Raw genomic sequence first — 24,326 nt, forward strand, 5'->3', positions numbered from 1 at the left:
CAAGGATGCCAGCCTGGCCTCCAATGGAAAAAAAAAACCCTTAGCCTGGTTTATTTTCTGTAGCTTACTTAATGGCGATCAGTGCCCAGGGGGGTGATGGTGGTGGGGGGGTGGTGGGGGGTGATGAGAAGACAAGGGCCTATGGAAGCATCCCCAGGAATGAGAGATGGGAACCAGCAACCTGGCATTTTCCTGAGAATTCCCCCCACCAGCTTTGCAAATCTTTGTCAGTCTGGGGTGTCGGGACCCCCTTCGCAAAGACTCCAGAAAGGGGAATTTTTTTACTCCTCCTATGGAGTGTCTGTGTGGTGTGGGGGAAGGCAGGGAAGCGAGACTCTGCTTGCGGCAAGAAGCTTTCGGCCTGCCATCCCATAATTTCTCAGCACCGAAATTGCTTTTCCGCTTTGTTTTCTTGGGGAACTGCAGGTGGTTACCTGGAGCCAAACAGAGCCTGTGTACACCTGCAGAATGTTAAATTGGGGGGGGGCCTCCCCAGCCTCTTTTCCTTGGAAGGTTTCCAGAGAAAAAAGATCTGCCCGTTTCTCTCGGGTAAATCAGGAGGGCAAAGAGGCGTGGGAAGAAAGGGAAGGGCAGAAGGGTCTGGGGGCAACTCGGACTGGGCAAGGGGACAGTTAGGGACAGCCTCCCCCCCCCCTCAAAACACAGAATCCCATTTCACTCCCGTGGTTTGGAAACGAGGGTACCTGCGGGGTGGGGTCTATCCAGTCCTCCCAACGATGTTAATTTTAGGAGACTTTTAGTCCCTTTACTGAATTTTCTCCCAGTCCCACAATGCCTGGATTTCATTCCTAGCTTTTCTTTTTTCTCTTTCTTTCTTTCTTTCTTTCTTTCTTTCTTTCTTTCTTTCTTTCTTTCTTTCTTTCTTTCTTTCTTTCTTTCTTTCTTTCTTTCTTTCCTTTCTTTGTTCTTTCCTTCCTTCTCTGTCTCTTTCTTTCAATCTTTCTTTCTCCTTCCTTCCTGTCTCTCTCTCTCTCCTCTTTCCCTCTCTTCACTTTCCTTCCCTCTCTCCCCCTCTTTCTCCTTTTTCCCTCCCTCCCTCCCTCTTTCCGCTCCCTAACGAAATCTCTGCAAGGAATCCACCAAGCTTAGAGAGCACTGAGGACCCCCCCCCCGTCTTTTTCCTCTTCCTCCTCCTCCCCCCCCTAAGCACCACAACCCCTTCTGGCTCTGATGACGGGTCCGCTCCCAGCCCGAGGTCCCTCTCAGGGTAACCGCGATTGGGGCAGGTTTCCCTTCATCTGTGCCTGTACCTTTGTTTTGCTGTTTACTTGTGCAAAACCTGGTTTGATCAGAGATCCCACCAGATTTTTTCCTTTTTTAATTGAAGAACAAAGGTGTCCTTGGTTTGCCTCAGCCACTCAGCCCTGCCTCGTGACACGGCTGGTGCATTTCTGGGTGTGCGTTCAAATCAAGACAGCACCGCAGGCTTGGCTGCACAAACCAGTGGGGATGTCATCTCTGCACAACGCTGTGGGAATTTTCTTTGCCATTGTCGTGCCTCTGTGTGTGCGTTGCGGGGGGAGGGGGGAGAGAGAGAGACTTAAAGAGAATATTATTATTATTATTATTTTTAAAAAAACTTAGATCAAGCGTTGTGAAGGAGACTTTTCCTTTGAAGCCTACCCTTGCGCTGGATTGTTCCCGGCCTTTGATCAGCATCAGAAGAAGGCTGATCACACAGTGGTAGACCTCAAGCAGCAAGGGGACTTTGAGGACATCTAGACCGGCCCCTGCTCATAAGGGTCAAGGTGTTAATACCGCTTTATATTGCATTATGAGGCCATACTTGGAAGACTTCCGGAGGCCCCACGGATTCATCGGGATCAAAATCCAGACGCTTGGCAACTGACTCATATTTATGACGGTTGCAGAATCCCGGGGGGGGGGGACGGGGGAGTCACGTGATACCCTTTTACGCCCTTAAGACAAGCAAACTCAAGGAAGAAGCCAAATTCGCTGGCCAAAATTCCCAGGAGTTTCCATTGTGTCAAAGTTGCGCTGAAGCTTCCTGATCTGAACTGGCCCCCCCCAGCCCCCAAGAGAGGCAGGTGAGGCCGAGAAGAAACAAAACAAAGAGGAGCGGGGGTTGGACTAGATGACCTTGCGGGTCCCTTCCAGCTCAAAGATTCAAGGCTGCATTTTAAGACCGGCCTCCTAGCTGAGCAGGGTGTGTGTGTGTGTGTGGTGTGTCACATGGCATTGATTTTTTTTCTCTCTCTGTGTGTGTGCTTAGTTTGAGCCCTCTTCCCCAGACGGTGCTAAACTTAGAAAGGGCAGGTGAGTTGTGGAAAAAAACAACACACTTCAGCAAAAGATTTAGATCGATTTTTCTTTCTTTCTTTTTCTTCCAAAGCTGGCAATTTTTAAGATGTGTGTGGACTTCAACTCCCAGAAGTCTCCAGCCACGGGCTTCTGGGAGCTGAAGTCCCCGCGTCTTTCAAGTGGCCGACTCTGAGAAGCCACTGATTTAGAGGCTATTTTTCTTGTGCCTCAAGAGGATAAACTTTGCAACGCGACAAGCTCTCGCCTAGCGGACGCTCAGGGAACGACACACCAAGGCTTCTCTGACGTGCTGCCTGACTGCTGTGGATTATGGAAATGATTGGTGCGGCGCCCGGTGAATTCCGGCGCCGTCGTTTCTGACTTGGAGGGTGTGTGTGTGTGTTGTTTGTTGTTGTTGTTTTTGCCATTATAATAACACGCCAGCGTTTGGAGGCCCCAAAGTAAACAAAATAAATAAACAAAATTCGGATCATAATTGTGGCCATAACACTACCTGTATTTTCTTTTGGCCAACTCGTACTTCCAAATGGAAAGATTCACGGGATTCACGGAGAACCACACAGAAAAACACACAAAATTTTTTTTTTTAAAAAAAAGAAACTGCAGCAGCCCCAATCCCTCCACCATCCCCCTCCCCACTCAAAAAAGGTGCTCTGCTGATGGGCAGGTGGCACCTGCCTTACCTGAAGCAGCCAGTAGCACCTTCGTGGAACGTGGGGATGATTGACGAGTGACGTAGCAGCCGTAGAGACACTGGAGAGGGGGAGAAGAAACGGCAGGTGAGTCAATGAGTACAAACACTGGACAAGAGCCATCTGTCAATCAACAGCCGGGAAGAACCCTAACCCCGCTGTCCAATTATAAGCAAAGCCGGAAGCGGGAAAGTGGATCAGTCGGGGGGTGGGGGGGGGGAAGTTGCTTAGTCAGGAAAAAAAAGTTCATTAGTCAGGAAAGAGGTTGATTTTGAGGTACCACAAAGTCACAAGCCAGTGATTGTGTGTGTGTAACACCGGAGATGTCATTGGAAGGCAAAAATCACAAAACTGGGTCTCAATTATTTTGGACCCCTCATGCAGGGGGATGGGGGAATTCGCTGGAGAATAACAGAGTTGGGAGGGACCTTGGAGGTCTTCTAGTCCAGCCCCCTGCTCAGGCAGGAGACCCCTAGGCCAAGCTGGCTGAGGAATTCTGGGAGTTGAAGTCCACGAGTCACAGAAGAGCCAAGGTTGCCTAACCCTAACCCTATACCCTTTCAGACAAAGTGATGCCGGCCTATGGACTTGTCTGTTCCATTGCACAATTAACCAGCATCATTTCCATTTGTGTCACCGGAAGCGAATTCCCTTTAACAAGAGAAAAAGAGAATTTTCGTTTCACATCATGCATGGTGCCCGTCAAGCGCATTGACTGGGCTCCCTCGAGAATGGCACGTGGATCCCCCCCCCTTTTTTTTCTTTCCCTGCATTTTTGAAAATCGGCGAGGATGTCTCTCTTCTCTAGGGAAACGCTGATTAATTTTGGTCCTGAGTTTAAATCACATTTTACAAGTTTTATTTTTGTGTTTAATCACTTTTCGCTGCCAAGAGTCGTTCTTTGAGCAGATGGAAATGGACTCAGCTCAATGAATCACAACAAGAAAGAAAGAAAGAAAGAAAGAAAGAAAGAAAGAAAGAAAGAAAGAAAGAAAGAAAGAAAGAAAAAAGAAAGAAGAAAGAAGATGAGAAAGAAGAAAGAAAGAAAGAAAGAAAGAAAGAAGGAAAGAAGGAAAGGAAGGAAGGAAGGAAGAGAAGGAAGGAAGGAAGGAAGGAAGGAAGGAAGGAAGGATTGAAATTCAGTGGTACCTTCACCTTTGGCTTCCTTCCTTCCTTCCTTCCTTCCTTTCCTTCCTTCCTTCCTTCCTTCCTTCCTTCCTTCCCCCCTCCCTCTCTCCCATGCCTTCCTCCCTCCCTCCCCTCCAGATTTGATCACTAGATCCCTTTCCTCTCATTCTGAGAGAAAGAGAGAGAGAAGTAGATCATCTCAATCATGGACGGAAGGAGCGCCTGAAACTCTATAACTCCCAGGCACCGAGCGCCTTGTCCGGACCAACCAACGTCAACTTGCTGCCTGCCCGGTTTACTCACTCAGTTTTTCTGCCCCCAAGGGGACATAGGCGGCACTCCAGAGCTTCTGTCCTACAAAACACTTTCCAACTTTATTCAGCTGCTTCTGACCAATTATCTAGGGTAAAGCTATTATGGGATGGGACGTGGGTGTCCATGGCAACGTTCTGCTTCGAACTCCAGCGATTCCCAGTACGATCGCAGAAATGAAGCCATCAATATTAAAGAGGCACCAAAGCACAAAACAGAACGGGGAAAAACGCAGCCCCCGGTCTGAAATCCTGGTTAGTATTCGGGGAGTCGGCACACCCAATTAAACCCAGTTTGTTTCCTAAGAGCAGAGAGTGACTCACTCCAAAATTAATTTCCACCAAGAGGATTTGGGTCTGAGTCAGCCTCAAGCACTAGGAACAGAGAGGCAGGGGGGTCTCATCGGCGGAGGGTTTTTCCAAAATTAGCCAAGGTCTAGGGAAACGGGGCTTCCATGACCTTAAAACATTAAACTAGGCAGCCCCCAATTCCTGCAACCGTCCTTCGTATGTTTTAGCCTCCATCCCCCAATCGTCTTCCTTAATCTTCTCTGCACCTCTTCCAAAGTCTCAGAGAAGGAACTGCTCAGAACAGGAGAAGAATAGAATAGAATAGAATAGAATAGAATAGAATAGAATAGAATAGAATAGAATAGAATAGAATAGAATAGAATAGAATAGAATAGAACAGAATAGAACAGGACCTCGGGGGTCTTCTAGGCCAGCCCCCCACTCAAAGCAGGAGAACCTATCCCGTCTCAGACAGGGGAATGTCTAATCTCTTCTAGTGATAGAGCATCCACGATTTCTGGAGGCAAGGAGTTCCACTGGTTGATTGTCCTCACTGTCAGGAAGTCTCTCCTTAGTTCCGGGTTGCTTCTCTCACTGTTTCTCGTCCTGCCCTCTGGTTGCTTTGGTGAACAACCCTGGCCCCCCCTCTGCCTCGTGGCAGCCCCTCAAAATACTGGAACGCTGCGATCATGTCACCCCTCTTTCTTCCTTTTCTTTAGACTGGCCAAGCCCAATTGCCGCAGCAGCCGTTCTTCGTGTGTTTGGGTCTCCAGGCCAGTTCTGGCTTTCTCCTGGTCTCCTCCCTCTCCTTCGGCCCTCTCATCTCCCTGCCCAGCCAAGCTGACATATAATGAGAAAATTAAGGCCTTCTCTGCTTCTTCTAGCGTTTTCCTGGCACGCTCCCTGCTTAGCATATTTAATATTTCAATCGGCTTTCTCTTTGGGGTTGATTTCTGTTCTCCCGACGCCGGCAAAATGGCCCGATTCCTCTTTGCGCCGGCGCGGAGAGATGTCGGCTCCTTGAACAGGATTTAATTACTGTCACGGCAAAGTTTCCATCCGGAGGCCTCCTCGGCGGTGGGGTCTCAAAAAGACCCACTCAAAGGGCCCCCAAAGGCCTGGTGGAGGACTTTCCTCGCCACGGCTGCTAAGCGAATCGCAGGAATCCGTTAGGTGAGTCTGGCTCCCCCAGATGAAAGAGAGAGCACGGCCGGGTTTTAAACAGACGATTGAAAGCTTTTATCACAGGCCTGGGGATCAACCTGCTCCCTCCCGTGGTTCTCAGCTCGATTCGAATACTTTTGGTCCTTTCTGGGTGATCGTCCGCTAGGACTGCAAGATCCCTCTCAGACCCTCCGCCGTTTCCCAGGCAGTCAAAAGAGACGGCGGGGCGATCTGTACTTTCAGACCTGCAAGCTTCCGAAAATACAGCTTTGCCGTACAGCAAAATTAGCTCCTATTGGTTGCATTTCCCATTGGGTCTACCTGGCAGGGCTGGCAGGCGGTTATCCCTGGCTAGGAGACGGCACTCTCCGGCCGGGACTTGAACCCAAGACCTTGTTTGCTTCTGCCTGCACTTTATTAACAGAGTCCTTACGACCAATCCTTGCATTAAAACACGCAAGGAGAGAGAGAGAGAGAGAGAGAGAGAGAGAGAACACGCGCTTCATTAGCTTGCCTTTTTTTTTAATTGAAAAGGTTCTCCCTCCCCCTGTACACACACACATACACACACACACACCCTGTAACGAACAATAGGAAGCCCTGGTGTATCTGTGGCTATGTTAATGCGACGCTGGGCCAGGCGCCAAGGCATTAAGCGAAATCGAATTCCGAAAACCAGCTTTAATCAGCAGATTTTTATGGATAGAATTACTCTCCCCTTGCCAAGGTTAATTCTGAGCATGCAGAATTAATGGCCTGGACAGAGACGGGTGGTTCTCCCCACCCCCCCACCCATCCCTCGGCCCGTCCATGATTTTCCTTTAACTTGACAAAAATTCCCAGGGCGGAGAAGGACAGTCCTGCTGTCCGCCTGAGGATCCTAGAGCATTAGAACATAGGATAACATAGGATCCGGAGGGAGGGACCTCAGAGGTCTTCTAGTCCAACCCCATGCTCGAGCAACCGGTCCACCTGCTTCTTCCACCTGTCAGCCTCTTTCCCCAAAGTCAATCCCCACAACTGCTGTCCTCTTCCTGGGTTGTTGTGGTTGTTGGTTTTTTTTGGGGGTGGGAGGGGGAATCCGCCAATCTGAAATGCTATAAGCTCTCCTGCTTGAACAAAGGGGTGGACTAGAAGAGCTCCAAGGTCTCTCCCAACTCTTATTCTGCACTTTTATTGTGCGAATAAACACTGGGGTTAGACTAGAGGACCTCTGAGACCCCTTCCGGAGGCAACGACACTGCTGTCTCTTGAGAGGTGACTTCAGAAAAAGAGAAAAGCTGAAACGCTATCCATCTCCTTTCTTTCCTTTTGCTCTCCCCCCCCCATCCCTGCATCCCCCTTCGGAAAGCGAGCGAAGCAGAGGGGGCCACGTGTCCCTGTGGGTGGCCACTAGATGGCGCCAGGTGACCGCTTTCTAATCTCCCCCCCCCCCCCCCGCCTTTTAATCTAAAGAAAATAAGAAAAAATTAAATGACCGGCATTCCGGTTCCCATGAGCAAGATTGTCTGAGTTTGCAGATATTCATTTTAAAAATAATCTTATACATACATATACAGCAGATACACATGCTTTCTTTAAAGGAATCAAAGTGCGTATATATGTATGGTTGTGTGTTCGTATACACACACACACAGGTAGTCCTTGACTTACCACCACAGTGGAGCCCAAACTTTCCAGGGCTAAGCGAGACACGGGTTAAGTGAGTTTTGCCCCATTTTACGACCGTTGCTAAGTGAATTGCTGCCACTGTTAAATTAGTCACATGGTTGTTAAGTGAAGCCGGCTTCCCTCCGTCGCAAAAGGGGATCACGTGATTCCGGGATGATGCGACCGTCATAAATACGAGTCAGTTTGCCCGACGTCTGAATTTCGATCATGCGACCAAAATGCTGCAACGGTCGTAAGTGTGAAACACTCACGCGATCCCCTTTCTTCACCCTCTAAGGAACAAAGTCAAAAGGGGGGGGGGCAGCCCAATTCACTTAATGACGATGTTTCTAACTTATCACCTGCAGCGATTCGCTTCACGGTTTAAAATGGGGCAAAACTGTCTCGCTGAGTGGCAGTGGTTGTAAGTAGAGGACTATTTGCAATCCGCGTTCCTGGAAAAAAAAGGGCAGAAAGGAGGCAAAACCCCAAAACAGGAGAGGGCAATTGCGGTCCATTTTATTTTTAAAATAACGCAGGCTCCCCTTTCACGAAGCCACTCTGGGGGACGGGGGGGGGGGAAAGAACAACAACACAACCCCCCCACCCCCAGACATTGCAGTTGGACAAGCTAAGAAATCTACAACTCCCCGCTGGATAACGCCGGTGAGAGAGGGGAATATATATTTAAATAAAATCTATTTTTCCTCCCCTTCAGAACCCGACTCGGTTTGGCTGAAGCCTTCTCCTCCCTTCCTCCCTCTGCAATTCCCCGATTCCCCTAACAGGAAGCTAAATCAATCTGAAGTCGCTTAAAAACTCCACTCTGTAAAGTTTAGATATGAGGCTGGGGGATAAATTATGCGTCTGCCCCCCCCCATCCCAGCTTGGCTGCAGATGACCTTCTTGGGGTCTTGGGCGGAGGAGGGGGGAGGAAGGGGAGGAGGAGAGAGCAGGTTGATAGCCCACCCTTAATGAGGGTCTTCCGACATCTGAGAGGCTGCCACAAGGAGGGGGGGGTCCACCTCTTCCCCAAAGGCAGGACAAGAAGCAACGGATGGAAGCTAAGCAAGGAGAGGCCTGGGATTAAGAAGGAGAAGCTTCCTAACAGTGAGGACGATTAACCGGTGGAACAGCTTGCCACCAGAAGCTGTGGGCGCTTCATCGCTGGAGGTCACCAAGGTAGGTAGGAGTATTGAGAGTAGAGGCTGCCTTGAGTTATTTGTAAAAATAATAAAGGTGATGATAGATAGATAGATAGATAGATAGATAGATAGATAGATAGATAGATAGATAGATAGATAGAAAGATAGATAGAAAGATAGATAGATAGATAGATAGATAGATAGATAGATAGATAGATAGATAGATAGATAGATAGATAGAAAGATAGATAGATAGATAGAAAGATAGATAGATAGATAGATAGATAGATAGATAGATAGATAGATAGATAGATAGATAGATAGAAAGAAAGATAGATAGATAGATAGATAGATAGAAAGATAGATAGAAAGATAGATAGATAGATAGAAAGATAGATAGATAGATAGATAGATAGATAGATAGATAGATAGATAGATAGATAGATAGATAGATAGATAGATAGATAGGCAGGCAGGTAGACAGACAGGCAGAGAATACATGACGGAGGGAAGGAACAGCTTGTCTGCCCTGAAAACTACGGGGTCTCAGACTAGAGGACCTCCGAGGTCCCTTCCCTCTTCCTTAGTCTGTTATTCCGACCCTCCCAAGGGGGCCTCTGTTTGGTCCCCAGACGTGCCCAGAAAAGCCTTCTTAAAAGGAAGAGGCGCTGATTAGCCACAATTTCTTGTCTCTAATGGAACAATTTGCAACCCTTCTCTGCCAGGATGGCTTCCGTGCCACGACGGCTTTGCCAAGACCTGCCAGCCAGAGGAGACAAACCCCCCCACCAGCGCTTAATCCCAGCAGAGTATGAAAACCGAGAGGGGCGGCGGGAGGAATACAATCAAACGTCATCAGATGGAAAAACCCTCCAGAGAACAGAGGTGCTTCCCCGATATGCCATTTCGATGCCCGCGCCGTCAAAAAAAACCCAAACCAACACCACCAACCCAAGGTCAAGGCATAAGCAAAGCCTGCCAGGGCGAGAGAGAGGAACTGCTTCCAATAAGCTCCAGCCTAGCTTGAAAAAGGCAATTTGCCCGCTGCCAAAATCCAAAGACGGCTGGCTGGCAAAACGTCGCCCTCCCCGTCTCAGGGACTGCCTCTCCGGAGGACTAAGAGGTGTCCACGTCTGGGCCCAAACAGGAGAACTGTAGAATCACGGGGCTGGAAGGGACCCTGGAGGTCTTCTAGTCCAACCCCGGGTCAAGCAGGAGACCCTTATACCATCCCGGTCAAATGGTTGTCCAGGGTCTTCTTTTAAGACCTCCAGTGATGAAGCACCCAGAACTTCTGGAGGCAAGCAGTTCCACTGGTTAATCATCCTCACTGCTCCTGGGTGCTAGGTTGCTTCTCTCCCCGAGATTGGGACCTTTTCAGACGGCCCGTGTTCCCCTTAGTGGAGATGAAGGGATTCAGGCCTGACCTCGCATGCATCTATCCTGGCCAGGAAGCCTTTCTCAGTCCCGGGGCTGGAGAATTGCCAATCTCGCTTGGCAGCCACCACACAATCGGCCTCCAGGTCCCGAGCCGAGCAAGCGCAGACGTCAATCAGTCCGTTCACCTGGCAGAAATAGAGCTGGATGTTTATTCACTGAACTTCAGCAAACACCACAAGGGCCAACAAAGGAGATTGAAAGCGGGAGGAGAACAGGGGAGAAAGAGAGATGCGGGCAGCCGCCAAGAAACTGCCTCCAATAATAAGGCAGGAAGAAAGATTTATTAAATTTAGAGGCCGCACAGCTCCTGCATGTATATCTACCCCTCCGTCTGTCCCTCTCCATTTATCCCTCCTTCCCTCCCTCCTCCTCTCCTTCCATCTCTCCCTCCCTCTGGCAATCCTGGGCCGCATCAACGGAGGGGTAGAATCACGTGAAGCGTTAATACCGCTTTATAATCCCTTGATAAGGACACATTTGGAATATGCCACGTCCAGTTTTGGTCACCACGATATAAAAAAGATGTTGAGACTTTGGAAAAATGGCAGAGAAGAGCAAGAAAGGTGATTAAAGGCCTGGAGACTAAAACATAGGAAGAAGAATAGTTGCAGGAATTAGGGATGCCTAGTCTAGAGAAAAGGAGGACTAGGACCATGATTAGTACTCCAGTATTTGAAGGGCTGCCCCAAAGAAGAGGAGGGGGTCCACCTCTTCTCCAAAGCACCTGAACGCAGGACAAGAAACCATGGGGGGAAACTGACCAAAGAGAGAAGCCACCTGGAACCAAGGAGAAACGTCCTGACAGTGAGGACAATTAACCAGTGGAACTGCTTGCCACCAGAAGTCACTGGAGGTTTTCAAGAAGAGACTGGACAGCCATTTGCTTGAGCAGGGGGCTGGACTAGAAGACCTCCAAGGTCCCTTCCAACTCGGATATTCTGCTCTGAGCGCAGTTACGGATGAGGCCCGGAAGAATAACGGCTGTGTTTTAAAAATACGGACTGCACGGGGTACACATTTCTTGGCTGTAGTGTTTTCTGTAAAAATTTAGCCCCTTTAAAATACGAGCAGCCAGGCTTCCCGTGCAGCAGTATTGGATTTTTGCAAGTTTGATGTGGAAAGCTTTAGGCACGGCTGGCTAAGTTTGGGTGTCCCTGCAAAGGTTTCCAGGGGTTTCCGGAGAGAAGGGAGGCAAATCTGACGAAGGCTGCAAAATCGTTTGCAAAGCTTTTGGGTCGAATCCAAGTTGCTCTTTTTGGACTATGCCAAGCATCTGGTCTGCATTAAAACCTGGGAATTTGTCGGCTCTTTCAGTATCCTTCAGGGGCTCAAGTCTTTTAAGAGGCATACAGAATGACAGAGTGGGAAGGGACCTTGGAGGTCATCCAGTCCAACTCCCTGTTCAAACAGGAAGCCCTATACCGTTTCAGACAAATGCCACACCTCCAGCGACGGGGCACCCACAACTTCTGGTGGCAAGCGGTTCCAGTGGTTATTTTTTCTCACTGTTTGGAAATTTCCTCCTTGGTTTGGTAGAAATATTCTTTGCAGAGGAATATTACGGCCAGGAAAAACAAAATCAAACACAAAGCAGCCTTCTTTCCGAGAACGGCAGGGAATTTTAACGGGGGCTTCCCGTCTTTTTCCTGGCTGAAATGAGCAAACTAACGTCTAACGCCACCTCCAGACCAATCAAGAAGAAGCTGCAGAAACTCAATTTAAAAAAAAATTTTTTTTACCAGCCTCAGCAGCCTCTGTCTTTTCCCGCAGATCCAAAATGTCAGTTTTGTGAAAGCCGGGCTATCGTGGAGCAGATGGTGAGCCCTGCAGGATTTGCAGGCTGAAACTACCGACACGCGTTCCAAAATCTATTTAAATACCAGATTACCCTGATTCCTGTCAGTTGAAGGAGCTGGGAGGCAGAGGCAGCTGGCTCCATTAATCAAAATTCAGTGGGGAGAGGCAAGCCAAGGCTCGGGACTGCCCCAGGTCTGTTGCAAAAGGGGGTCCAGAGATGGCTGCAGGGGTCAAAAGGATTTGAGGTTAAAGCAGACCCGATCTAAGGTTTGGCCCGAGGGATTCTTGATGCTCTCGGAGCTGGTTGGTTTCCTTGCAGACCTTTCAGGACCCAACTAGGTAATACGCTCAGTGCTAGAAGGGAGAGGGGCGCAGAGGAGGAGATTTTTTGCAAGTTTCCTAATCCAGATGGGAAAGAGTGGGGCTGGGGGAGAGAGGAAGGAATTTCCTCCACTCTCTTGGGCAAGGTGAGGTGGTGGAGAGGATCAATCAGATTTTCCGGGGTTGCTGTTTTCGCACCACCTCCCTCTTCTTCCTATCAGCTCAAAAAAAAAAAAAAAAAAACCCACGGAAAAAGGAATTGAGAGCAAAATAAAAAAGTCTCTCTTCTTCTGAGCTGGTTGTCTCTGGTTGGGGGGTAGAGATAAATTCTAATTAAAAAGGGAAATAATCATTAAAAGATGAATCCACGCTGAACAGCACAATTAATCAAGCACTTTGTTAATACATATTCATATTTGTTGCTGTTTTGGCTGGGGAATTGGAGGGGGTGAAGGGAGAGAAAGGGGGGGGGGAGACAAAGCCAGGACCTTCCGTCTATGGGGCAGCCCCCTGGCTGGGTTATCAGTGGGGCGGGAAAGGCTGAAAAGAGGGGGATTAAATGGCAATGGGTGCAAGCTTATCAAACAGAGTCCCAACCTAGAAGCAAGGAGAACAGTCCGGACAACGAGAACCATTAATCAGTGGTAGGACTTGCCTTCCAAACTTCTGGGTGCTCCATCACTGGAGGTCTTCCAAGAAGAAGACTGGGCAACCCTTTGACCTTGATGCTACAAGATCTCTTGCCACGGGCAAAGGGTTGACCTCCAGTGTCCCTTTCAACTCTGTTATCTGGTATCCTGACTGCCAAAGAATGACATTCTAATTAATTAATCTTCAGAAGAGGACAGGACAATTCCAAAGAAGACATGGAATGGAAGTCTGGTGGTCTTGGCCTCAGAAAGTCAACCGTGATTGCGGTGAAGGCAGCCTGCCAAGACAGGGAGAGTTTCTTTCCGGCAAATTTATATCTAACGCTCCTCATTCTTTCACTTTTTGTTTCATCTCCCGTTTTCCTCCTTCCCTTTTGCCGCCGATATGATGAAAACCTTCTGGTAAAATCTTCATTAAGTCCTGTCACAGCTCAGCTCCGACATTATTTTTCCTTACATTAGAATTTCCAGCTCAGCTCCTTCTTCTCCCCCTTCTTATTTTATTATTGTCAGGCTGGGAGGAAAACACTTGTTTAATTTGCAGCATCCCCATTATATGCCTTTTATAACGCTTGCAAAAGAGAGAGAGAGAGAGAGAGAGAGAGAGAGAGAGAGAGAGAGAGAGAGAATAAATAAGAAAAGGGGCTTTGCTTCACAGCCGTATTTCCGTTTGACTTTAATGTGACAAAAGATTTCTTCCCCTTGAGCTCAGGGCCCTCCAACCACAGAGAGACAGCAGACGAAGGACAGAATAACAGAGCGGGAAGGGACCTTGGAGGTCTTCTAGTCCAACCCCCTGCCCAAGCAAGAGACACTTGACCATTCTGGAAAAATGGCTCTCCAGGCTTCTTCTGAAAACCTCCAGTGATGGAGCAGCCACAACTTCCAAAGGGAAGCCCTTCCTTCCTCCCTTCCTTCCTTTCCATCCATCCATCCATCCTTCTTTCTCCTTCCTTCCTTCCTTCCTTCCTTCCTTTCCATCCATCCATCCATCCATCCATCCTTCGTTCTCCTTCCTTCCTTCCTCCCCATCTCCTTCCTTCCTTCCTTCCTTCCATCCTTCCTCCCTTCCTTCCGTCCGTCCGTCATGTCTCATATCTATCTATCTATCTCAGAATCATAAAATCCTAGGGCTGGAAGGGACCTTGGAGGTCTTCTAGTCCAACCCCCTTCCTTCTGTGTTCTGAATATTCCTTCAAAACAAGGAGCATCCATTTCACGGTCAGAATCAATAAGAATCCAAAAGTAGAATTCGGAATTCTTCAGGCAATCCTGTCTGCTCCTTTGTGTGCTACAACTGAGGCTCAGAATGAAACTCGAGGTTTGGCTGAGGTTTTCAGAAGAGTCCGACAGACGGGGCTGCTAACCGGATGACGTTGGGGGTTAGGAACGAGGCGGACTTTCCGAAGTTTTTGAAAAACGCTCCCACCTGATCCTGGGAGACCTATTATCCCTTATTGAATTCTTGGTCACCCAGAACGTGGATCGGAAGCAGGGTCCTTCTGAAGAAGGTGCTCCCTGTAGAAGCTCACACCCAAGTGAGCTTCCACTCTGTGGAGTTTCTGACCTTCAGGTGTCCTTTGGAGAACTTCTCCCGTCTCTGAAAAACAGGCTGGGTGTTTTATTGCGCGTGCCAACATTAAATCTTCCCGTTCCAATTTAAAAACTCCCAGCCTCTCTCCCCTGTCTTCCCAGCCTTGAGAATAAATGAAGATTTTTCTGGACAGGTTACGGTTAAGTTCTCCCGTTCACCTGGGCTGGGCCGATAGCATCAACAGGTAGGTTTCTCCATTTCCCCCCTGCCATGACCTGGCCAAGGGGAGGTGGGACGGTTTGCCTTCCTCTGCTCCGGTTATCGGGAGAAATTTTTTGCCCAGGTTCCCCAGAAGCCCTTTCCAGCCGGGCTTCCTTGACATTCAATAAACCGTCCCAAAGGTCGACATTTTCCTTGTATTAATTTTTTATCAAAGCTGAAAAGCTCATTTTCATGAGAGATAATAAAGGCTGTCCGGGAGCTGCTGCCGAAGAGATATATGGCGTCGGGTCGATTGGGCCGGCATGACAAATGGCCTGACTTGGGAGCCCTCTTCCTTGTCTTCTGGGCTGACCTTATCTCAGATCCCGTAAATTATGGCTTTGTTTCCTCAAGAGTTGTCTGGAACAGGGTAATAGCTTCTGACACCAAGGCTGCTGAGCTAGCGGGAAAAAAATAATAATATGGGGATGAAAAGGAGAAAGAAGCGGTTGGGTCAAGTCTTCTGTTGCTCCTGGGCCAACCGGTTGGCGAGGAACTTGCTCTGGAGGACCTTCCTTCTGCTGGACACCTGGGAGCCAGACGCAGAGGGCTTGTGGGGGACTCAGAGCCTTCCTTCCTTCATGGAATATCCCATGGCAGGTTCTGTTTTATAAAAACTTTGCAGGCATTTTGAGAGAGGGCCTTCTCCTGGGAGGTCCACCGTGGCAGGAAGTCGGCTTCCACACGGCATGGTTGTCCCTGGGGCGAATTCCCCAAATGCTCTTTCAGCAGAGGGTAATTAGAGATCCTCCTTCTGTCCGGAAGGGTTGAAGGTCTGCGGCTTGAGCAGCGGGTTGGAACAGATGACCTCCAAGGTCCCTTAGGATTCTATGATTCTGAGATAGATAAGATGCAGGAAGGAAAGAAAGAAGGAAGGAAGGAAGGAAGGAAGGAAGGAAGGAAGGAAGGAAGGAAGGAAGGAAGGAAGGAAGGAAGGAAGGAAGGAAAGAAGGAAGGAAGGAAAAGATTGGAGGGAGGGAGAAAGAGGAAGGAAGGAAGGAAGGAAGGAAGGAAGGAAGGAAGGAAGGAAGGAAGGAAGGAAGGAAGGAAGGAAGGGCTTCCTCCAGAAATTGTGAGTTCTCCATCTTCAAGGTAAAACTGGACCACCATTTGTCCAGAATAGTATTGGGTCTCCTGCTTGAGCAGGGGGTTGGATTAGAAGACCTCAAATGTCCCTTCCAAGTCTGTTATTCTGTAAAAAAAATATGTGTATTTCCTGAAAGAAGAGTTAAGGCTGGAAAGATGGATATTTCCGAAAGGGCTGCCAAGAGTCCAGGAGAAACACTTGTGCCTCTTGACTAAAATAAATTACGGAGGTCAACAAGTTATGAGAAACAACAGCGCCTTGAGGTAGACTGAGGGCCGTAAATCACAGCAGCAAAGAATCCAGGCGCCCTGGACGTGAGTTCGAGTTTGCCCTCCATTCATAAAGGTGCCTTGCCCTTTGGTCCCCAGGGCCAGGGAGAGAGAAACGGGCGCTGACTGGCACAGTTTTTAAAAAATGCCCAAGGAGCAGAAGCAGTTGTTCCCTCAACCGAACAATTCGTGACTTTCTCCAAGAGATTGTTCCAAAATTAGAACGTAGAGTAACACAGCCCGAAGGGACCTTGGAGCTCTCCTAGTCCAGCCCCCTGGCAAGAACGGTGCTAAAAAGGGGCAAAATTCACTTAGCAACCGTCTCGTTTAGCAGCGGAAAATTTGGGCTCGTAAGTGGGGGACTAGTACTTGCACATCTCTGAAGGTCACAGAGATGAATCGAGTTGAGCCCCATCTCCCACCTCCACCCTAGGAAATAATGGAGTCCTTTCCCCCCCTCCCCTCGGTGTTCTCAAGGGCTGTTGTCAAGTTGTGGCGCGGCCGACACTTAATTCTCCGCACACAAGGCCAGGTTTTGTGTCGGAGGTGTGCAAGGGAATTGTCAACACACACTCCACAGGCGGATATGTGCACAGCAGAGCTAGTCCAAATATTGGCACTTCCTTCGGCACACATCGTCTTAAGGTGTGAAGCTTCGGAGGGTTTGTGGGCCAGAAAATGACAACTCAATTCTGCAAGGAACCTCTTCAGAATTTCCAAAAATATCCTTCTAATCTGGACCGTCCTCTCCCCCAAATTCTCCAGGGCTGGAGTGTTTTCCCCTGGCCCCCCCTCTCTTTGGGCGCTGTCTGCATTTTCCTTTCTTTCCAGACATAAATAATATTTGTCTTTTCCCCCCCAAAGATCCATTCTGAATTACAGCTTTTGTGATACTATAGAAGTCCTCAAAGAGGTTTCCCCCCCCACTTCTTTCCTACTGTTTTAGAAGAGTAGAATAGAATAGAATAGAATAGAATAGAATAGAATAGAATAGAACAGAAAACTTTGTCATTTTAACTTTTGACGCTTTACATGCCCATGTGGTGGATGCCAGGAACGGGCACCGGGCAGCTGGCATGGACGGAGGCCAGCAAGCCATGGCAAGCTGTGTGACTGTGTTTCTGCCCACATTACGGTCATGTTGTGAGCAACGCGCAATGATGAGATTCTGGGCAGCAGCAGGAGAAAGCAAATATTGTGGCCGTTGGGCGCCCACCCAGCGGTGAAAACAAACCCCCGCGTCTATTCCAGATTTGGGACATGTTGGCACCCAAATTGGCAGAACCGCAGCCGGGCCACCGACCAGCCTGTCGTTTGGCGAGGGTGAACGGGCGGGAGCTTCCCTACAAACTTTTGACAGATCTGCGTGTGCGGCTGCAATTAACACGGCACACAGGTCTCCCTGCAAGATTAGGCTTCCCCAAGGCAGATTAATGAAAACGTGTGCAAAAATATTCCTCTCTATTAATCTCCATCAGTGGCGAGTTAGGACTGCCGAAGGAGAGGTGGGTAGGTGGGTGGCTTTCGGGGTCCGAGCTGCGAGGGTCTCCCCACCCCCTGTCCAGGCCTTTTGGTTGAAATGGACTTCTGAAAAGCCCTCTGGGTGAGGAGGAGGAGGAGGAGGAAGCATCTAAATTTCAATCACGTGACCATGGGGAATGCTGCAGTGGTTGAAAGTGCGCAAAATGGTCCTTCGCCCCTTATTTCCAGCGCCATTGTAGCTTTGAATGGCCACTAACTCAACAGCGGTCACTCAAGGACTACCTGTCTGGTCTTAAAAATGGCAGGAAGAGTCTGGCAGATGGACCAGCCCTGCCTCTTCTCTCCAGATGTTTCTCCGATCACTAAGACAGCTGTGAATTTAAACCAGCTCTTTTCAAAGCAGGCCTATTCTCTGTTTTCCAATCAACAGAAAGAGATCAATTTTTTTTAAAGCCAAACCGAGACATTTATCAACCCTTCTCAATAAAAAGAAAGATAGGCTGGATGGCGAGGAAGAAGGGGGTGGGTGGGAAGAGAGAGAGAGAATCAGACAAATTAAAAATAAAGAATGAAAACCCGATCGTTTCCTTGCTGGATCTCAGAGCAAACAGAGCAAAAACATTTTTTTTATTTTGCGTTTTTGTTCTGTTTGTAAAGTTTTTATATAAGTCATACAGGGAATCGATGTTTTCTTGACATTCAGTGGCTTTAAAACTTCAAGGCACCCCGAGTTTGGGTTGCAAAATCTTTAGTGAAATATACAATCACATGACACAAAATCCATGACACTTGCCAGGAAGACGGATTTTAAAACCTGCACAGTCAGAAGCTGCTTCTGCCTATAAGTTATTTTTCTACAGCATAAAACCCCCCAAAAAGATGCCTCTTAATGAACGGGATTTCAAAAACATCTCCGAAACTCCGATAAAGATATTTTTCTAAGGCAATTTTTGAAGACGTTTTCCCCTTCGTTCCTACAATTTTAGAAGAATAGAATAGAATAGAATAGAATAGAATAGAATTAGAATAGAATAGAATAGAATAGAATAGAATAGAATAGAATAGAATAGAATAGAATAGAATAGAATAGAATAGAATAGAATAGAGATTGAACAGCAATTTGTCGAGAATGGCATCAGGATTCCTGCCTTGAGCGTGGGGGTCAGACTGGAGGACCTCCAAGGTCCCTTCCAGCCCTATAATTCTACATTCTAAGAGCCTCCTTAAAAAACTATTTTTTTAAAAAATCACACCAACCAGCCAAATTGCTGTAACCACTTTTTTTAAAAAAAGAAAAAGGCTGCACATCAGCCTCTTTAAAAACTGCAAAATAAATACGCTGCTGTCTCCCAGCGGCCATTAGAATAGTTGAGTTTCTTGAACCCGGCGCAGGGGCCTTCATCTGTGTTGAAGCATGTTCGGTAGCTAATGTTTTTAAAACCTCTCCGGGGACCCAGCCTCCTGCCTTGCAAAGCGACTCAAGGTTACTTCCCCCCATAAAACCGCAACCTGCGACTGTCAGGAAGGTCAGTGTTAAAGTGCAGGCGGGGGGGGGGGATCTCTGTCAGGAAGGGGTCAGGATGACACCCCGAGGCAAAAAACCCCATAATTTTATAGCAAGGCGTTATTGAACGGGGTTTTTGGTTTTTTTTTTTTTTTGCAATTCACGTCCCAGTCGCTTCTTAATGTGCAGCCTTTTCCCGGTTTTCAGATTTTGTCGCAGAAATCATCCTAAGCTGCCTGTGGCGAGCGTGCCCGCGTGCCTGCCCTTCGTTTAGTGACTGTTCAAAATTAGAACGAAAAAGAAGCGGCTTAGGACTCTTACGAAATGACTGGTGACTGTTTTTCTCGCTTAAGGACCGTTGCAGCGTCCCTGCGTTCACGTGATCAAAATTCGGAGGCTTGGAAACTGACTTGTACTTATGACGGTCACGGTGCCCCGGGGTCACGTGATCCCCTTTGGCGACCTTCCGACAAGCAGAGTCAAAGGGGGTGGGGGGGGGAGCTGGACTCAGTTAAGAACCAAGTGACTAACTTGATAACCGCAGTAGTTCCCTGAAGCCGTGTGGCAAGAAGGATCGCAAACTCACTTAACAACAAAATTTCGTTTAGCGACAGAAACTTTGGGCTCCCTAAGTCAAGGACGACCGGTCCCTTGCCTCCAGTGGTTGTGGGTGCTCCATCACTGGAGGTCTTCCAAAATAGGTTGCACAACCACTTGACCAGGATGATATCAGTTCTCCAGCTTGAACAGGGGGTTGGACTAGAAGACCTCCAAGGTCCCTTTCCAGCTCTATTCTGACTGAATTGCCTGCTGACCCTGTTGGGTCTGTTCTCCACCCGGTCCAGTTTCTCCCTGTGCTCGGAGTCTCCTGCTCGCCTTGTGCTCAACAGTAACCATGAATTTTGGAGAATGGAGATTTATTACATAGATCAGCCATAAAAGAAGCAAAACATGTGCTAACAGTGTGTTATTTGCATTAGACATCCGACAAAATTGCAAAGCAACACCCATAAAACTACTCGAGTTTGGCTAACTGTGGATTTACTATTACAGCAACCGTAGGAGAGGTGGCCACTTCCTCACACAAACAGCCACATCGGAGGAGGAGAAAAATGCACCGAGGTTCCTCCGGCATTTTAATTAAAATAGGTATAACGGCCGTGACGCGGGGATTTCTGCGCAGCCACATGTTCCAACCACATGTCCCCATCTGTACGCCTCTCCTGCTACCGGGACACACGCGTTCGAGAAGGGCGTTGTGGCCCTTCCTCACCAGCGAGGCTGAAGGTAGCGTGCAGTAGCAGGTAATCCTCGACTTACGAATCGCTCGTTTAGTGACCATTAAAAGTTACAACAGCAGTGGGGGAAAATGTGACTTAGGATCGGTTTTCAGGCAGGCCGAAGGGGATTAAAATTCAGACACTTGGCAACTGATTCCTATTTAGGACGGTCATTGAGTTAATCAGTGAAAAGGGTTGCCTCCAGAAGTTGTGGGTGCTCCATCCCTGGAGGTCTTCAAAAACTGCAATGGTTTGTCCGGAATGGTAGAAGGTCTCCTGCTGGAGCAGGGGGTTAGACTAGAAGACCTCCAAGGTCCCTTTCAGCTCTATTGTGATTGATTGATTGATTGATATGGTCTAGGGTCCCCTCCTTGAGCAGGGGGATGGACTAGAAGACCTCCAGGGTCCCTTCCCCCTCTGTCATTCTGTCATTCTTGCGTTCTGCCCTCCTAGCGAAACATTGCAGGGCCCTGATCCGCAATGCCTGCCCACCCGTCTCCTCCCCAGCACCCCCCCACTCTGCTCCTTTAGATCCGAATGCCTCTCCAGGAGGAGATAACCAGCTAATCTGCCCATTTCTCGCGGGGCACATTCCCAAAGTCACCAGGCCAGCCATGTGATTCGCACACGGCGTCCTCTGTCTTCCACTTTCTTCATGCAGAGTCCTTCTCCCAAGAAGAGGGGCCGAAAAGACAGCATTTGCATATAAATAATAGACATGTCAAAACATAAGATGGGCGGATTTGCTATTCTTAACGGGATTGCGATACACACAATTCGTTTTCCTTAAATTCCGGACCTTCTCTCCCGCCTTTCCCTCGCTCGCCGGGGCTCAAGCCAATTTAATTGGACCACGCTGATATTTACCTAAGTCAAGGCGCTTGATTAAGAGTCACGCCATCTCTCAATTAATGATCCCGTTTGAAAAGCGGAACCGTAATTTTAAATTTTGTGTCCCGCAGAGGCGAGAGGCTGGTGAATTTAGCCAGGGTTTCCGGAGCTGACAAAAGAGAGAGAGAGAGAGAGATGGGAAAATAGGAAAAGCAGCGGAAGAAAGGAAAAATAATGCACAGACTTAATTGAGCCAACCTTGCTAAGCGAGACGGCTGTTAAGTGAATTTTGCCCCCGCTTTACAACCTTTCTTGCCACTGTTGTTAAGTGAATCACTGCAGTTGATAAGTCAGTAACCCGGTTGTTAAGTGAATGTGGCTTCGCCACTGACTTTGGTCGCAAAAGGGGATCACTCATCCTGGGACACTGTGACCGTCGTAACGGTGAGTCAGTTGCCAAGCATCCACGGAGATGTTGCAACGGTCGTAAGTGTGAAAAAAGGCCGTAAGTCCCTTTTTTCCAGGGCTCTTCTAATTTTGAACAGCCACTAAACAAGCTGTCGTAAATCGAGAACAACTTCAAGAGCAAGGAAAGAAAGCCGGGCGAATCAAAAGGCGGTTTCCCTCTGTGATTCAAAAAATAGGTAGGAAAGATCCGCCTTCAAAAGAGGCTTCATCTCTCTCTTTCTCTCTGCATGAGTTGCTGTTCAGGATGGTCAGCCCAGAACGGGGACTCCTGCAGAGACACAACAGGCAGTTTTGTGTGATGCAACCATTATGGCTGATCCTCTGCTTTTTTGCATTGCATTAGACTATCTGATGGCATTAGTTTCTATTACTGCAATGATACTGGGTTGCATTAGGCAAAATTAGACAAAGGAGGTCTCTTGGTTGAGGAGGGGGGCTGGACTGGAGGACCTCCAAGGTCCCTTCCAAGCCGACTGACTATTCTACGTTCTAGCAGACACTTCGCTGCTCCTAGGAACAGATGGCTCTCAATTTCACAAAATATTCTTTAATTTTTTTTAAAAAAAACTGCAGTTCTTTCCGACCCATTTACTGTACAGAGAACTTTTCAAAGCTTGAGAATTTCTTAAAAAAAAAATAAAATGAAATGAAATGCGTTCCCACCCATCTGCGCTGAATAAATGCAAGAGAACCCAGCTTTTTATTGCCATCTTGTAAATAAAATGCCGTTCAGCATTTAGCTGCTGGAGGGGAAACCTGGCAACCCCCTCTGCAAGCAATCAATACGTGGCCAAAAAGGAAAAAATCTGCAAATTCACTCGGCCAGACATCGGCTCTCCGCAAATTCACTCTGCCTCTTTTGTAAAACCTTTATATATATATATATATAGAAATCTTAGTGGATCTGGCCAGAGTTATTATTTTTGGCCATTTCTTTTAGGAAGAAATTTGTGCGGATTCTCAAACTCGAAGAAGACGCAAAGTGAGGAACACCCCCTCCCCCTCCCGTCCCCCCCCCCCAAAGACAGTTACAAACAGAGTCTTTTCAGCAAACACATCGAGGTATCCATGCATGTCCCTGTGCTCCCATTCAAAACTAATGTACTCCCCTTCCTGCTACTTATTCTTGATAGCATCAAGACTGCAAGAAGTGATGGATTAATTTTATTTATCGTACGGCACCATTCGCGCCTCCAGAAGGGATGATAAGCTGCTTTATACTGCCCTGGTGAAGCCTCACCTGGAATCCCGCATCCAGTTTTGGTCGCCACGATGTAAAAAAGAGGTTGAGACTCTGGAAAGAGCGCAGAGAAGAGCAGCCGAGAGGATTAAAGGCCCGGAGGCTAAAACACAGGAAGAGCAGCTGCAGGAATTGGGGGTGCATGAAGTTGTGGGTGCTCCATTACTGGAGGATTTCAAGAAGACAACCGCTTGTTTGAAATGGTATAGGTTTCCCTGCTCGGGCAGGGGGCTGGACTAGAAGACCTCAGGGGTCCCTTCCGAGACTGCTATTCTAGAATCCCAGATCAATTCATCAGTGGAACAGAAGTTGTGGGTGCTCCTTCGCTGGAGGTTTTCAAGAACAGACCGGATGGCCTGGATGGAACAAGGTCTCCTGCCTTGAGCAGGGGGTTGGACTAGAAGACCTCAGGGGTCCCCTTCCAAGCCTATGACTCTATGTTTCTAAAGAATTGCTGGTATTCAGTCTGCTGAACCCACTTACTCCCCTTTTTTTCCCCCTTTTTGGCTTTCAATGAAAAATTGAAAATGGGCTTTGGAAGTCAACCCAAAGGAACTCTCGCTGTTTCAGCCTGGTGTGGTTCTTCCACTCTGCATTGAGGATGAGAAGGGCAAACTTTGCCTCCCTCCCCTCCATCTCCTCTCTCCTCCTTTCTCTTTCTCTCTCCTTTTCTCTCTCCCCTTCTCTCTCTCTCCCTCCTTCTCTCTCCCCTTCTTTCTCTCTCTCTCTCTCCCTCTCCCTCTCTCCCCTTCTCTCTCTCTCTCTCTCCATCCTTCTCTCTCCCCTTCTTTCTCTTCTCTTCTCTCTCTCTCTCTCTCCCTCTCGTTCTCTCTCCCTCTCCCTCTCTCCTTTCCTTCAGCAAAGGAGAAAAAAAACAACAGCGCTACTTGGGTTTTCCAATTATACCACCTACAGCGAGTTCGGTTTGTTCTCCCAGCTGATAATTCACCCTCCACAACGGCTTTCAAATCACCACCCCAAACACAAGGAAGGTGAAGCTGAATTAAGAACCCACTGCACATTTTATTCCGCTGGCAATTAAAAAAAACCCAGTGATGCCAAAAGCTTAAATCTCCTATGAGTATTTTTTTCCCCTTTTGAAAAAAAAAGAAAGAAAACCACGCAGAGAAAATCCGTGTTACTCTCTAACACACACACAAACACACTTAAAGGGGGGGGGGAAAGCTGAGTTCAGCAACGCGCGTTGGCTGGGGCAGGCCAGGCGGTTTTGTATTAAGTATAATTCCTAGAAGAAGAAGAAGAAAAAAGTCAAAACCTTCTGATATTATAAAATAAAGGCCAGGAGCAACGGGGGGAAAATGTATTTTGTTTTTTACCAAAGCCGTAGCAAGGCAGTTTGCAAAGCGCGATGTTGTGTGTCTCCAGAGACTTGGCTGAAGGATGAGGGGTGGGGGTGGGAGGGCTGGTGTGTATGTGTGTGTGTGTGTGTGTGTGTGTGTGTGTGTGTGTGTGTGTG

At 48.1% G+C, this 24,326-nt stretch overlaps 1 protein-coding gene across 1 annotated transcript in view; it reads right to left on the reverse strand.

Moving 5' to 3' along the window:
* Nucleotides 1-1,172: 1,172 nt before the first annotated feature.
* LOC310648084 (calmodulin-binding transcription activator 2-like) overlaps nucleotides 1,173-24,326 on the reverse strand; it is a 135,900-nt gene continuing 112,746 nt past the window's right edge. Inside the window, exons 4-5 of the mRNA XM_083375766.1 lie at nucleotides 2,988-3,057; nucleotides 1,173-1,521 (exon numbers count right to left, since the gene is read on the reverse strand). Coding sequence (XP_083231892.1) covers nucleotides 1,430-1,521; nucleotides 2,988-3,057 — 162 coding nt within the window. The 3' untranslated portion in view covers nucleotides 1,173-1,429. The remainder of the gene's footprint in view (nucleotides 1,522-2,987; nucleotides 3,058-24,326) is intronic.

The sequence above is a fragment of the Vipera ursinii genome (assembly GCF_947247035.1).
Source record: "Vipera ursinii genome assembly, chromosome: 17".
NCBI classification, from domain to species: Eukaryota; Metazoa; Chordata; class Lepidosauria; order Squamata; family Viperidae; genus Vipera; species Vipera ursinii.